This window comes from Macaca fascicularis, chromosome 12 (genome assembly GCF_037993035.2).
Source record: "Macaca fascicularis isolate 582-1 chromosome 12, T2T-MFA8v1.1".
In the NCBI taxonomy this organism is placed as follows: Eukaryota; Metazoa; Chordata; class Mammalia; order Primates; family Cercopithecidae; genus Macaca; species Macaca fascicularis.
The window spans coordinates 21,955,378-21,971,082 of record NC_088386.1 but is presented as its reverse complement, the minus strand read 5'-3'; the positions used below and the strand labels follow the sequence as shown (position 1 = coordinate 21,971,082).

Genomic DNA, 15,705 nt, shown 5'->3' with positions numbered 1-15,705 from the left:
GGTTTGCTTTCAAAGTCACTTTTCATCTGTAGGTGTTGGGGACACAAGGATTTAGGGAAGGAGGAGAGGACAGGGTGTAGTTAGGCAAGGGACAATTTCTTCCACCTAACACCAGCTTGGAAATAGTTGACATTTGATACCATTGTCTCTTTGAGATTTGTAACCCTGTGTTAGAATTACACGCTCATTGAGAAATAGTCTCCGTTTTTTTGTTTATTTGTTTTTTAATCACTTGGAAAAACATTAACTTTCTCGAAGTATCCCTTACTACTATCAAGGAACTTTGTACTTTTTTCCTCTTTCAGAAACAAAAGTGATCAATTTTTTTTTTTAAGAGACAGGAGAGGGGCTGGCAAAGGAACTGGAAGACCCCGTGTATTCTGAAGGCCTTTAATGCCTGCTGCCATCCACCTCCTCCTGGCACCTCCTCCTTTCTCTAGCCTCCTGCCATCCACCACTGGGAAAGGTGTGTTCCTAAGCTTTCTGCCTAGCTAAAATGGAGCCAATTTAGGGACAGAGTACAGCTTTTCATTACACACACACAGATACACACACACTAACACACAAATCAACCAGCTGCAGAGCGAGCAACAGGAGGTGGCAGGATGCTTGCCACTGTGTCATTGGATTTGTAAGCATCCCCTCCAAACTGTGGCCAAGGCTAGTTATTCCCTGGGCTAAAGCCAACCTGAGAAGTTGGGGACCCTGCCAAATCCCTGACAGCCCCTAAACCTGACTCTGTTGCCAGAGCCACACAGGAAAGTCATTCATTCTTTAAAGAAAGGTTCAGTAAAAGATTAAGGAGCCCAGTATTTGTTCAGCAGTGGGCTAGCTGGATAGAGGATATCTGGGCATTCACTTTAAGGAACCTAAAATATTGGGGGGATAGGAGTATGACATACACTCACTTAAAAGTTGAGTAACATCACAAGGGATGCCACTCAAAGCAGTATGACCTGGGCTTCAGAGCCAGACAGACTGGGTGCAGATCCTCATTCCGGGGTCACAGGCCAGTTCCTCATCTCTCCAGACCCTAATTTCTTTACCAGGTAATAAAGGTAATGGCACCTGCCTTGTAGAGTTATTGAGGGGATTATATGAGGTCAGTTACACATAACAAGTGCTCAATAAATGTTTGAATTTTGTTTGTTTTTTAAAGAACATCATAGAATAGTTGAGAATTAGGTTTAGGTAGCCCAGTGGCAAAAGAAGTTTAAGATTAGCCCATTGGAAAACAAGCCTTCCTTGAAAAGAGGAAAGAATTATTGTGAAAAAAAGTCTCACATCTAGTAGATACTTTAGAAGTGGAAACATACGTGAAGGGAGGCCTTCTTATCCCTCTTGGTCATAAAATTTGTTGGCTTTTTTATGAATATGAAAATGATTATTGTCTATTACAGAAAATCTGGAAAGCATAGAAAAACCCCAGGAAGAAAGCAAAAATCAAATATAATTCTGCACCAAGGAAAACTCCTACAAACATTTTGGTTTTCCTTCCCATATTTTCCAAATGCATATTTTAACATAACTGAGATCACACTACATACACAATTCTGAATCCTGCTTTTTGCCCTTAATGTTTCAGAAATATTTTCCCATGTCACTAAAAATTCTTCACAAATAACATTCGCAATGTCCACATGGAATTTCAGATGTGGATGAACCAAAATCTTGTCATCTATTCCACTAACAGTGGTTATTTAGGGATGTTCAGACATTTCACTATTTTTTAAAAAAATGCTTCCACAAATACCTTTGTGGCATAAGTTTCTATGAGTGGAATTACTGTTCTAAAGTTTCTGCTGAATACAAAATGCTTTCCAGTGAGGCTGTCCCAAGCCACATTCCCACCAGTGACAAGAGAGAGACAGCTGGTCTTTTCAAATACGGAGACCAAATATTATCTTTGAAAAAAAAAATGGATTTTTGCCTAATTTGGTAGTCACCAAATAGCATCTCATTGTTCTTTTAATTATCTGCTTCCTTTTAGTAGAGATCCCTAAAAAGATCTGAAAGGAGTCTTCAGATAAAGGAAGGAGCTTTCTTTTGTCTGCCAACAATCAACAAAAATATTTATTATGCAAACCATTTTGCTCCGAGTTTTATCCTCTTTCCCTTTTTGGACAGATTTGGGAGATTTAACCTTTCAGGTTTTAGATATCGTGCAGGGAGGAGTTTTGAGGTACGGTGCAGCTTACGGTCCAGGATAAAACATACCGATTCTGCCACTACCAGGCTTTGTGAAAAGCAAGTCATGAAAATGTTCTGAAATTCCAGACCTTCAGTAGGTAGGATCTACCGTGTCTATGAAAATATGAAGATCCTGAAGTTTTATTAAAGATTTGAAAAAAGTAAAAGTGTTTTTATGGTTTTATTTTCATTTTTATTTCTTACCGTTATCGTTTATTGTAAAGGATATTATAAAGGATACAGATGAAAAGAGAGATACATAATGTAAGGCCTGTGAGAAGGGGCGTGGAGCTTCCGAAACCTCTTCCAGCCACCACCCTCCAAGAACCTGGAGTTTCTTTTTTTTTTTTAATTCCACAAATGTAATATTAGAATTGATTTTATCTGGTCATTAGTGTGTGTCCTAACTTGTTCGTTTCTGAGAGTTCCATCTCCCAGCCCGGATATCATCTTTCCTGTATCGGTGAAAGTGCAGAGTAGATGAGAACCTTCAACCCCCAACATTAGGGAGGGGTCCCAGACAAAGGGGGAAAGTCATGCTCTCTAGAGAAAAGGTTCCCTGCCTCCGAACTACCTCTGGAACACTCCAGACTGAAATGTTTCCTCTTTTGATCAGAAAAAAGGGGTCGTGCGTAGGGTGCAGTCTGGGCAATTCCTCTCCTAGGGACCGTTTCGGGGTGGGGGCCTCTGAGATCCGTGTCGCGGCGCAAGCACCTCGGTCCCAGCTCTCTCCGCAGCGGCCACTCCGCCTGCGGGCGCAGTTTCTCCGCCCTGCGCCACACTCGCTCCCCGGCCCCACCCAGTCTCCGCGGCGGCGGGAAGTGGCGCGAGGTGGAAAGCACTGTCTGCGCGCCCACTGCAAACCTCAGCCAGTCTGGGATCGCTTTAAACGCTGACCCCCACCCCCACTCCGCCCCGCCCAGTTCTTCAACCTAATTTCTGATTCGTGCCAAAGCTAGTCCTCCGCTCAAAATCGTGGAAGACGCCGAGTATGGGGACCGAAGACCTGGGTTCAAGCCGGGCTTGGCATCCCTGCACATCCCTGGCGTTTCATCTCTCCGGGCTTATTTGCTGGTTCCTCCGCCTGCGGGCCTTGTCTGGTTCACGCTGGATCCCCAACGCCTAGAACAGTGCGTGGCACGCAGTTCGTCCTTCTATAAATATCTGACTAAACGCATCTCTGTGATGGCAATACCCACACGGTGTTGTGAGAATGAATGAGTGATTCTGTGCAAGATCCTCGTGATCTGTTACAAAAAGTACTGGTCGCTAAATTACTCTTATAATAAAGCATAGTTATAGAATAATAAAGCACTATTCACGAATTGGTTACCACTATTATGAAATTACTGAGCAATGCACAGCTACGTCTGATCACAGTCTCCAGAATTATGCCAAATCCTACCTTCTTCTGAAAGTATCTCCTAATTATCTGCACCTGACCCTTGTGATGCTGTGAATGTGCACGTATAGTTACATCCTCCGAAAGAAGGATCTTTACTCCTTTTTTCTTCTGAATAGGCTGCCTGTGCTGAAAGCGCGGGGAATGGCGTCGGAAGCTTGGCCCTACTTCCAACATTGCCGCCTACTGGTTGGGTTACTCCGGCAAGTCACTTCCCCTCCCTGGGCCTCAGTGTCTCTACTGTAGCATTCCCAAGTCTGGAATTCCATCCACTTTAGCAAGGATGGACGCGCCACAGAGAGACGCGTCCCTAGCCCGCGCTTCCCACCTGTCTTGAGGCGCATCCAGCTTTTCTCAAACTTAGCAAACGCCTCTGGGAGGTCCTGTCCCGCTCCAGACTCACTACCGACCACCCGCGAACAGCAGGGTCCCCTGGGCTTCCCAAGCCGCGAACCCCTCCGCCCCGCCCGTGCGCCCTCCTTCCTCGCGTCTGGCGCCCTCCTTCCTCGCGTCTTTCGCTCTCCCCTACCCCGCCTTCTCCCTCCGCGCCCCAGCGGCGCATGCGCGGCGCTCGGAGCGTGTTTTTATAAAAGTCTGGCCGCGGCCAGAAACTTCAGTTTGTTGGCTGCGGCAGCAGGTAGCAAAGTGACCCCAAGGGCCTGAGTGCTCCAGTAGCCACCGCGTCTGGAGAACGAGCGGTTACCATGGAAGGGATCAGTGTAAGTCCAGTTTCAACGTGCTTTGTCATAAATGTACAAACGTTTGAACTTAGAGCGCAGCCCCTCTCCGAGCGGGCAGAAGCGGCCGGGACATTGGAGCTCCAAAAAAGGGTCACGGAAAGGAGTTTTCTTGACCATGGCTATGTGGTGCGCGGGGGTGGGGGGGAGCAGGATTGGAATCTTTTTCTCTGTGAGTGGAGGAGAAACGACTGGAAAGAGCGTTCCAGTGGCTGCATGTGTCACCCCCTTGAGTCCCGCGGCGCGCGGCGGCTTGCATGCTGTTTGCAAACATAAGAACATTCTGTGCACAAGTGCAGAAAAGGCGTGCGCGCTACCTCGGGACTCAGACCACCGGTCTCTTCCTTGGGGAAGCGGGGATTTCTTGGAGCGAGTTACATTTTCTGAATTTAGAGGCAGAGGGCAGCGTGCCTGGGCGGAGTTCCCAGAAGAAGATTGCGCCCGCTTTAACTTCGGGGATAAGCGCCTGGTGACTGTTCTTGACGCTGGGTGCGTGTTTGTGAAACTCTGCGCGGCCCACGGAGCTGTGCCAGTGTCCCGGCACAGTAGGCGGAGGGCGGGAAAGGCGGGTGGACCCACCGCGCGGATCCTCTGAGGGGATCGAGTGGTGGCAGCAGCTAGGAGTTGATCGGCCCGCGCGCTTTGGGTTTGAGGGGGGAATCTTTCCGCCGGCCAAAGCGCGCTTCTTCCCCACGGCCGCGCATGTGTCCGGCAGTTCGAGAGTTTGGGATCGTGCAGAGGTCAGAGGAGTGGTTTGACCTCCCCTTTGACACCGCGCAGCTGCCAGCCCCGAGACACGCGCTCCGGGTACAGGAGCGGGTATGGGGGTGGGGGGGCGGGGGAGGTTAGGACCGCACCTGGGCTGCCCGGTCGCCGCCGCGAAGACGGGCAGGTGCAAGTGGGGAAACCGTTTGGCTCTCTTCGAGTCCAGTTGCGATGTTTAACTGTCGGTGATTTCCAGAAGCCTTTTGAAACCCTCTTGCTAGGGAGTTTTTGGTTTCCTGCAGCGGCGCGCAATTCAAAGACGCTCGCGGCGGAGCCGCCCAGTCTCTCCCCAGCACCCTGTGGGACAGAGCCTGGCGTGTCGCCCAGCGGAGCCCCTGCAGCGCTGCTTGCGGCCGGTCGGTGTGGGCGTGGTGGGCAGCCGCGGCGGACCGGGGCTGGACAACCCGGCTCCCCGCGTGCCCACTGCCTGGAGGCTTCCAGCTGCCCGCCTCCGGCCGGGTTAACTGGATCAGTGGCGGGGTAATGGGAGGCCACCCGGGAGAGTGAGGAAATGAAACTTGGGGCGAGGACTACGGGTGCAGACCCCGTTACCTTCTCCACCCAGGAAAATGCCGTGTTCCCTAACGTCCCAAACGCACCAAGTGATAAACACGAGGATGGCAAAAGAGACCCACGCCCCGGAGGAGCGGCCGCTTGGGGGAGGAGGTGCCGTTTGTTCATTTTCTGACACTCCCGCCCAATATACTCCAAGCACCAAAGGGCCTTCGTTTTAAGACCGCATTCTCTTTACCCACTACATGTTGCTGGAAGCGCAGAATGATTTGTGTTTAGGCGGGCGTGGGAAAATTGAGTTTTTGCGCCGTAGGAGAATGAGTCTTTGCAACGCCCCCGCCCTCCCCCCGTGCTCCTCCCTCCCCTCTTCCCTCCCTTGGCGAAAAACTTCATACAAAAAGTTAATCACAGCCCCTCCTCGCAGCACCCACCCCACCCCCCACGCCGCCTGGGAGTGGCCTCTTTGTGTGTGTGTGTGTGTGTGTGTGTGTGTGTGTGTGTGTGTGTGTGTTTTCCTCCTAAGGAAGGTTTTTTCCTCCCTCTAGTGGGCGGGGCAGAGGAGTTAGCCAAGATGTGACTTTGAAACCCTCAGCATCGCAGCGCCCTTTTGTTCTAAACAAAGAATTTTGTAATTGGTTCTACTAAAGAAGAATATAATGAAGTCACTATGGGAAAAGATGGGGAGGAGAGTTGTAGGATTCTACATTAATTCTCTTGTGCCCTTAGTCCAGTACTTCAGAATTTCCTGAAGAAAGCAAGCCTGAATTGGTTTTTTAAATTGCTTTGAATTTTTTTTTAACTTGGATAATGCTTGCTGAATTGGAAGTGAATGTCCATTCTTTTGCCTCTTTTGCAGATATACACTTCAGATAACTACACCGAGGAAATGGGCTCAGGGGACTATGACTCCATAAAGGAACCCTGCTTCCGTGAAGAAAATGCTCATTTCAATAGGATCTTCCTGCCCACCATCTACTCCATCATCTTCTTGACTGGCATTGTTGGCAATGGATTGGTCATCTTGGTCATGGGTTACCAGAAGAAACTGAGAAGCATGACGGACAAGTACAGGCTACACCTTTCAGTGGCTGACCTTCTCTTTGTCATCACGCTTCCCTTCTGGGCAGTTGATGCCGTGGCAAACTGGTACTTTGGGAACTTCCTGTGCAAGGCAGTCCATGTCATCTACACAGTCAACCTCTACAGCAGTGTCCTCATCCTGGCCTTCATCAGTCTGGACCGCTACCTGGCCATTGTCCACGCCACCAACAGTCAGAAGCCAAGGAAGCTGTTGGCTGAAAAGGTGGTCTATGTTGGAGTCTGGATCCCTGCCCTCCTGCTGACTATTCCCGACTTCATCTTTGCCAGCGTCAGTGAGGCAGATGACAGATATATCTGTGACCGCTTCTACCCCAATGACTTGTGGGTGGTTGTGTTCCAGTTTCAGCACATCATGGTTGGCCTTATCCTGCCTGGTATCGTCATCCTGTCCTGCTATTGCATTATCATCTCCAAGCTGTCACACTCCAAGGGCCACCAGAAGCGCAAAGCCCTCAAGACCACGGTCATCCTCATCCTGGCTTTCTTCGCCTGCTGGCTGCCTTATTACATTGGGATCAGCATCGACTCCTTCATCCTCCTGGAAATCATCAAGCAAGGGTGTGAGTTTGAGAACACTGTGCACAAGTGGATTTCCATCACCGAGGCCCTAGCTTTCTTCCACTGTTGTCTGAACCCCATCCTCTATGCTTTCCTTGGAGCCAAATTTAAAACCTCTGCCCAGCACGCACTCACCTCTGTGAGCAGAGGGTCCAGCCTCAAGATCCTCTCCAAAGGAAAGCGAGGGGGACACTCGTCTGTTTCCACTGAGTCTGAGTCTTCAAGTTTTCACTCCAGCTAACACAGATGTGAAAGACTTTTTTTATACGATAAAGAACTCTTTTTTTAAGTTACACATTTTTCAGATATAAAAGACTGACCAATATTGTACAGTTTTTATTGCTTGTTGGATTTTTGTCTTGTGTTTCTTTAGTTTTTGTGAGGTTTAATTGACTTATTTATATAAATATTTTTTTTTGTTTCATATTGATGTGTGTCTAGGCAGGACCTGTGGCCAAGTTCTTCGTTGCTGTATGTCTGGTGGTAGGACTATAGAAAAGGGAACTGAACATTCCAGTGCGTGTAGTGAATCACGTAAAGCTAGAAATGATCCCCAGCTGTTTATGCATAAATAATCTCTCCATTCCCGTGGAACATCTCTTTCTTCCTGTTCTTAAGACGTTTGGCTACACCATGTGATTTTTCTGTAGAAGATGGCACTTATAGCCAAAGCCCAAAGTGACATAGAAATGCTGGTTTTTCAGTTTTCAGGAGTGGGTTGATTTCAGCACCTACAGTGTACAGTCTTGTATTAAGTTGTTAATAAAAGTACATGTTAAACTTACTTAGTGTTATGTTCTGATTTCTGTTGACATTCTTTTGGCTGGCAGAAGACAAAAATAATAATAGATACGTTTATGGTAGGCAAAGCACTATCCTAAGTATTTCATTGTAATATTTTACTTACCCCCTATCACAACTCTGTGATAGATTCTGCTTCTGTTAGTAATTACATCTTACAGAAGAGGAAACGGAGGCACAGAAAGCCTAAGTAACAAAGGCATGTGGTAAGTAGCAAAGCCTGTATTTGAAACTGGGTAACATGACTTAACGAATCTGAAGCCTTAACCACTTTAAATTCACATGAAAGTTTAGAAATGGCCAGCCAGCACCCATTTGTATGCAAGATCATCTTTCAGAAGGATAAGCATGTATAAAGAAGAAAAGGTTTGCAATCATGTTTGGATTTTACTCCACCATCCACTTGTGAAACCCAGGTCTGTGCAATGCCAGGCAGTGTGTGCTTTGCTCATCCAGTCTTAGTGTAGATAACCATCACTCCCTTTTCACAGACAAGAGAACTGAGATTCAGAGACTCCATACATGGCACTTTCAAGGGGGCAGAGTCAAGAACTAATTCTGTTTAAATTGTTCCAGCTCTTGCTTTTAACTATTACCCACTATTGTCCTTCAGAACACCTGGGCATAAGTCAACTGAACTGCTAATAAAGAAATCCAAAAGTGAATGTTTTCTTCACAAAATTAACCATGACCAAAATACTCCTCTTGTAATATCTTCTATGCAAATCTCAACACTTTTATTCTTAAACTATTGCAACACCTAGCACCTCCTCAAGGACTCAGCCGAGCAGCTACAAGTTAATACTGTTATTTATTAGAGTCAGAAGGAAGGTCTACTGAAGCAAGCTCCTTGTTGCTCACATTTTGCACAAGATTTTGGAGACTTATGTAACCACCCGTTGCTATTTACATGACCATTGTGCAAACCCCAGGCTCTTGAGTAAATTTCAGCTTCAGTTTCCATTTAAAGATAATTTCTAAACTAGCCATACCTACCTCACATTGGAACACAAACAGGGTACTCCAGGCATACACTCAGATAATAAGTAGGTTATAATTAGGGCAATATTTGGTCTACTTTTAGTAATTGTTTCTGGCACAGAAAATCCATTTTGGAGGAAAAATTGCAATGCCTTATCTTTCTGAGGCAAATCACATTTGTTCAAGGCAAATTATAGATCCTGTGAAGGGAAATAACTTAATTACTTAAAATAGAATCCAATTTGGCTGTACATTTTTGCTGCCGTCTATGGATCTGGGGTAATTCAAAGTGGTATTCGTATTCCACTTGAGGACACAATTAGATTTCAGATAGGAAATTATCTTGAGGTTTCTTGGTTTTCCCTGGGAAGCCTAATTGGATCACCCTTCATTTAAGCATAGTTTTACATGCACTCTCTCAAAGGCTTAGACTTAAAGCCACGACCATTGAGACAGACTTCACTTGAACCCTCTCTATAAATATTTATTCTCCGGGAGACAATAGAAGAAATTCTTGGAAGGCATGCTTTTTCTTTCTCATCTTGGCTTGAAACCTCCTTACCCCAGATTCCTCTCCTTTACCGTGGAGTCACAACAAAAGGAACTGAGCCAAAACAAAATTCCCAGTGTCACCAGTTTTAACGGGTATTTCATTCTCCCTTGGAACAAAGGCGGGATTTTTCAAAAAGAAAAACAAGCCTTGGCTCTCTCCCTGCCCCAAAAGTGTGCCCCCACCCCCATCATTCTCCGTCCCAACCCTGCCGTGTTAGAGCGTCTCCAAAGAGCTCCCTGCGTCGTGGTGTGTCTGACAATGTGGGGAAACCCAGTCTGCGGGCCAGCCCTTGCATGAAGTAGCTGGCTGTTCCCTCTCTTCATCTCTTATGAATGGGGTCCTTGAAGGTCAGTCATGTAGATTCAGTTGTATAATGGAAGCTAAAATATTTAAATTGTATGCAAGCTGCCAATAACGGCATACATCTGACATCTAACTTATTAGTAACATTAAGCCTGTAACTAGCGGGGGGAAGTGGATGTTTTTTCTTGCAAAGAAAGCCTTTGTTTTCCTAAAATGACACTTGAAAATTTATCTCCCCCACTGTAGGTTTCCCAGTCCCCTTTTAGAGTTATGCTTAAATTAAAATAATGATTCTGGATACTCTTTTGGGGAGATACCCTACAGGTTTTATTTTAATAATTGAACTAAATGTTTATGACTTTCTCCTAGATATTGTCAAATATTAAATAAAGGCTCCATAAACAATTGAGCTGTCATTATTCCAAGAAAATACCCATTTAGGAGGGGCAAGGATCCCTGGAGACAAAATTTAGATTACTTTGGAAAATAATCAAGGCATCCCCCGACACCTAGAAATGCAGAAACGCAACCTTGCAGCCTGGCATCATAGGCATTTGCTCCACGCACGTTGAGGAAGTCTCACCCATGGCTGCCAGTGTGACTTAGTCAGTCAGTGCTGGAGAGACCCACAAGCAGCCAGACAGATAGCATTCCCATGGACACAGCTTCAGAGGGAGGCTGGTGCCTTAGGGGCCAATAAAATAGTTGAAATGAATTCTTTAAACACAATGGTCATCAACTGGGGGCAATTTGCCCACCAGGGAACATTTGGTAAGGTATGGAAACATTTGGGGTCATCATACTGAGGAAGTAGGGGACACGGGGAGGAGTAGTAGATGAGGTGCTAGTGGCATCTAGTGGGGAGGGGCCAGGGATGCTGCTAGACATCCTACAACACACGGGACAGCCCCTACAACAAAATGATCTGGCCCAAAATGTCAGTAATTCCCAAAATTGAGAATCCCTATTTTAAGGTGATAATAATCAGAATAAGGATACAGCCAACCGGTACAATTCTCTGAAATAGCATGAATCCATAAAAAGCTTGGTATTTGCTATGGGCTGAATGTTTGTGTCCTCTCAAAATTCTCATGTTGAAATCCTAACCCTCAAGGTGATGGTATTGGGAGATAGGGTCTTTGGGAGATGATTAGGTCATAAGCGTGCAGCCCTCACAATTTGTAGTGCCTTTATAAAAGAGATCCCAGAAATCTAGCTAGCCCTTCTGTCGTATAAAGAAACAGCTAGAAAGTGCCGTCTATGAACCAGAAAGTGGGCCTTCACCAGACACAAAATTTGCTGGTGTCTTGATCTTGGACTTCCAAGCCTTCAGAACTGTGAGAAATAAGTTTCTGTTATTTACATGCCACACAGTCTATGGTATTTCATTATAGTAGCTGGAACCGACTGAGACAGTATCACTGGATAGGGTTCCAGGGTGAGTCTCACTTCCATGCACTCTACTCATTCCCACCTTACTGAATCCCCACAATTCTCTTCTACATTTATTTCAGTGTTACTTTGTCACTGTGACATCTTTCTCTTTGCCTGTTTTCTTCTCTCACTGGAGTATCAGCTTCTCAAGGGCAGGGACTCTGTCATTTCTTCTCTATTCCCCGATGAGCTGCCACGTGCAGTGCTAGGAAGCCATCCTACAAAGGAAGATAAATGGTAAAATGCTGGGGATTCTAATTCTCTTCAAATATCTATCTCTCTAAAGCCCACGATGTTTACTCATTTAATCCTCACCACTGCCTGTGACTCAATTTGGAACACTTCCCATTTTTCTCCTTTTATTTAAAAAATGAGTGATGAGGTACCAGCCTATTGTTCCATTGTCTGAAACTGGCTTGGATTAATTTAAATCAATTTTATCAAGTCCAACAATTAAAATCTTCTAAAACCTTCAGGAAATCCTTCTTTCAACTGAGAATGCCAGCTGACTGCAGGCTGAGTTGAGGGATCCCAATGTGAAGAAGTCACAGAAGGGACAGAGTTTTTCAAAATCAGACAAAGGTGCTCAACCAAACTATACCAGGTGCTGTGTGTTTATCTGGCAGAGCCAGTCCACTATTAAGTTGATTTACATATTACAGTTCAATTAACCAGAACCCAACTCATCAACACTCTTAATTAAAGGGAATTACTTCCTCGTATTTGACTCTGTCTGAAGAAAAGTATTGTATATTGAAATTCCAGGCACTCTCATACGTAAGATGCAAGAGTCCCAGCAATATTGCTAGCTCCATTTTCAGGCGAGGGCACAGGCAAAGTTTAACTACAAATAAAGGGGTTAATGTTCTTTCCACTACACACACTATAAATGTGAAAACAGGACAACCAATTTCTAGGAGATATCCTCACATTCTTAGTATATTCAGTCCAAACTTCCCTATCTTTTCTATTTCTAGATCGAGTCCTATGTGATAGCAATAACAGTTAACATTGACCTTGAGGGCTTACTGCACACCAAGGAGTTTTGATTATTTAATCTTCGTAACAGCTCTTCACAGTATTATTATTTGCCTATTCTACAGATGGGGAAACTGAAGCATAGAACAAAGCTTAAAATTGACCCAATTTCACATGTTTTATAAGTGGTAAAGCCTGGGTTTGAACCCAGGTCGTCTGACACCAGAGTGTGCCTTCCTAAGCACTACAGGAACTTTATTATTTGCCTTGATGTTAGCCAATATTCAGGAAAATAACTATGAGGTCAAAAACATCCTTTATGCTCTTCACTGCTCTTCACGGTTGAAGACTGGACACTCACCTGATTGTCCTTTTGGAAGTGACAAAGCAGACACTGATGTTCTAAAAAGATCTGCACTATTTGTGGTTGAAATAAAATGGGTTTCAAGTTAACTTGATACACTGTGACTGGCATATAGTAGGAGCTTCATAATATTTTGTGGAATAAGCAAATGAATCAACACCCATAAATTCCTATTCCTGGGAGCACACAAAATTCTCTAAGTTTTTTGTTGTTGTTGTTGTTTGTTTGTTTGTTTGTTTGTTTTTGTTTTTTGAGACAGGATCTCACTCTGACAGTCAGGCTGGAGTACAGTGGCGCAAACATGGCTCACTGCAGCCTCGACCTCCTCGGCTCAAGGAATTCTCCCACCTCAGCCTCCGGTGTAGTTGGGACCACAGGTGTGCACCACCAGGCTCGGGTTATTTTCTTGTTTGTTTTGTTTTGTTTTGTTTTGTTTTGTTTTGTAGAGATGGGCGTCTCAGCATCTTAACCAGACTGGTCTCAAACTCATGTACTCAAGTGATCCTCCCACCTCAGCCTCCCAAAACGCTGCAATTATAGGCATGAGCCACCACACCTGGCCCTAAGTATTCTGATTCACGTTCCTGTGTGTGACTTGACTTCCTGCCTTCATTCCTTCATTCTTTCACAGTCATTCACTTACTGAACCATTGACCGAACAAGACTCTGGACCAGGCAAGTATGAAAGCTGCTCACGGTACAGTGGAAGATGTAGTCCTTTGATGTTCTACATATGCTGGAAAATAACTAAAGACCTCTCAGACTTTCCAATGTCCAACATTTTAAGAAATCCGAGATTCCACCCACTCACCCAATTTTCCCATTATTTAATACCCCTCAGTCTTGCTCCCACTCATTCCCCATTTAAGGGGTATCATATCCCAGCCCACCTCACAAGCTCAGTGAGAGGCCCCCAGTCCTGATCTTCCTTCCTGCTTTACCAGCCCAAGAGAAGCTGTTCACGTCATGAAGATAAGAGCAAAAGTCCTGCCAAGCCATAGGATATGGGAAAAAGCCCTGGTGGTAGTTTTTTGGCCTTCTGTTCACAGAAGACAACTTGTTAGGCTCCCGGGATTGAAGAAGGAAATCAAGACCATCATCTTGGACCACATCCCACTTCCTTTGGCAAGCCTACTGTGTCTCTATCAGTCCAAGTGAGCCTTTCCATCCTAAATCCTTAGCACATGAAGTCTGAGACATGGGAAGATCCCACACATAAAAGGCTTTTGAAAAGTTAAAAGAAGCTATTGTAAATGGCATTATCTTCTTTTAAAATTTGTAAACACTGTTTTCTCAACTAGTTCAATGTCTTAAGCACCAAGACCTTTGCAGTCTAACCTAGTTAATTAATAGATTCTTGATTTGATTTGATAAAAAAACAATCAGATTCCACAAGGCTGTGCCAATGTAGGCTAAAATTATATAAGGTTAGCTCAGTTGTTTAGAACTTGAGGTTTCCAAAGCCAAAATCAAGGGTGCCAGTCCCCCTGGGGCCATTTTTAAAGTAATGCTGCACCTGAATGTAAGCTCTGTGAATATAAAGACTAGGTAGGTCTGTTTTGTTCATAGCCATATTTCCAGTGTCTAGAACATTGGTCACAAGCTTTTCTGTAAAGGGCCAGGTAGCAAATACTTTAGGCTCAGAGGGCCATGTAGTTTCCAGCACAACTACTCAACTCTGCCATGGTAACAAGAAAATGCGTTAAAAAGTGAGGGTGCCTGTTGTGTCCCAATAAAATTGTGACTGTGGACACTGAAATTTGAATTTCATGAAATTTTCACGTGTCATGAGATATTCTACTTTTGATTTTTTTTCAGTCACTGAAACATGTAAAAACCATTCTTTGCTTCTCCACTATTAAAAACAAAAAACAGGTGGCAGGCCAGATCTGACCTTCAGGCTGTGGTTTACCAACCCCCGGTCTAGAATATGCTTAAGTGATAGTAGAAATTTGATAAAAATGAACAAGTGAAACTCGAAATGTAGGAAAGTTTACTCTTTAAGCTTCAGGCACTGAAAGCCCCAGAGAACCAGTGACTTTATTCACATAAATATGATACCTACCACTTATAAGGCACCTTTACTATTGACAAAATGCTTTCACCGGTAACCCTCAATGTGGGTCTGGGTTCTGGTTTGCTATATTGCTTGGCAAAATCTTCCTTCTTTATTGGGTCTTTTACTTTAGAAAGAACTATCTGGGGTAAGAGAGTTGCTTTTTTTAATCCATCTTTGTGCAGCTGTGTTACTTTCATCTCCCAGAGTGGCAATAGTCATGGCATCTCCTTCTCTTATAACTCCCTGAAGCTAGAGCAGTGACGTCTCACTAATGAAAGTTGTTGAGGTGCGCTGACTAACCTTCATCTGGTGTGAGCCACATCAGCTGTGCTCCTTCAAAGTCATAATCACCAATCACAACTTTTGGCAGTGACTCCACAGACAGTCCGTAAATAGGACAAAAGAAAAAGCCGTAATCCATGGCAATGAATAGTGTTTCATGGCCACAAGCTGAGCCACAAAAGCCCAAGAAAAATCAATGGTGCAGAAAGCGTTTTTGGACCTGACCCCAGGTCTTGGAGGAAGGAGGATAATTCTGCTATTTCCTTTTAGCCTTCAGGTGCTTCGTGGGAATATCAAAATTAATCTCCAAGGGGCTGCTCTATTCTATCTCTTACCAGAAACATCTCCAAGCAAATTCATCACTTTGTAGAACACTCTTCCCAAGGTGAGAGGCCCAACTTCTGTTTCAGATGAAAACAACGTGAGAAGACGCTGAGGAAATTGCCAAGTGCTTTCTCTACAAATGTGGGTTTTCTGCTATATCTGGATTACGGCACAAAAGTGGCTGCTCCGTCCCCATGGTCCAGAGTAAAGGAGGACAAGCCGTTCGGGCTAAGGTGGCCCTGAAAAAAAATCCCTGGCCAGATGGAAACCCCGTGCGTATGGAGTGGAAAAGAAGAGAGATGTGTGGAAACAGTAAATAAAATCAGAAAGGACTCAAAGTACCCCTTCACAAAAGAGGAA

General features: G+C 44.9%; 1 protein-coding gene across 1 annotated transcript; it reads left to right on the top strand.

The window, feature by feature from the left end:
• Positions 1 to 4,207: 4,207 nt before the first annotated feature.
• CXCR4 (C-X-C motif chemokine receptor 4) lies at positions 4,208 to 8,050 on the top strand. The gene is made up of 2 exons (XM_045367016.2): positions 4,208 to 4,311; positions 6,464 to 8,050. Exons 1-2 carry the CDS (start codon positions 4,297 to 4,299, stop codon positions 7,505 to 7,507), a joined length of 1,059 nt encoding a protein of 352 aa, XP_045222951.1. The 5' UTR covers positions 4,208 to 4,296; the 3' UTR covers positions 7,508 to 8,050.
• Positions 8,051 to 15,705: the final 7,655 nt, after the last annotated feature.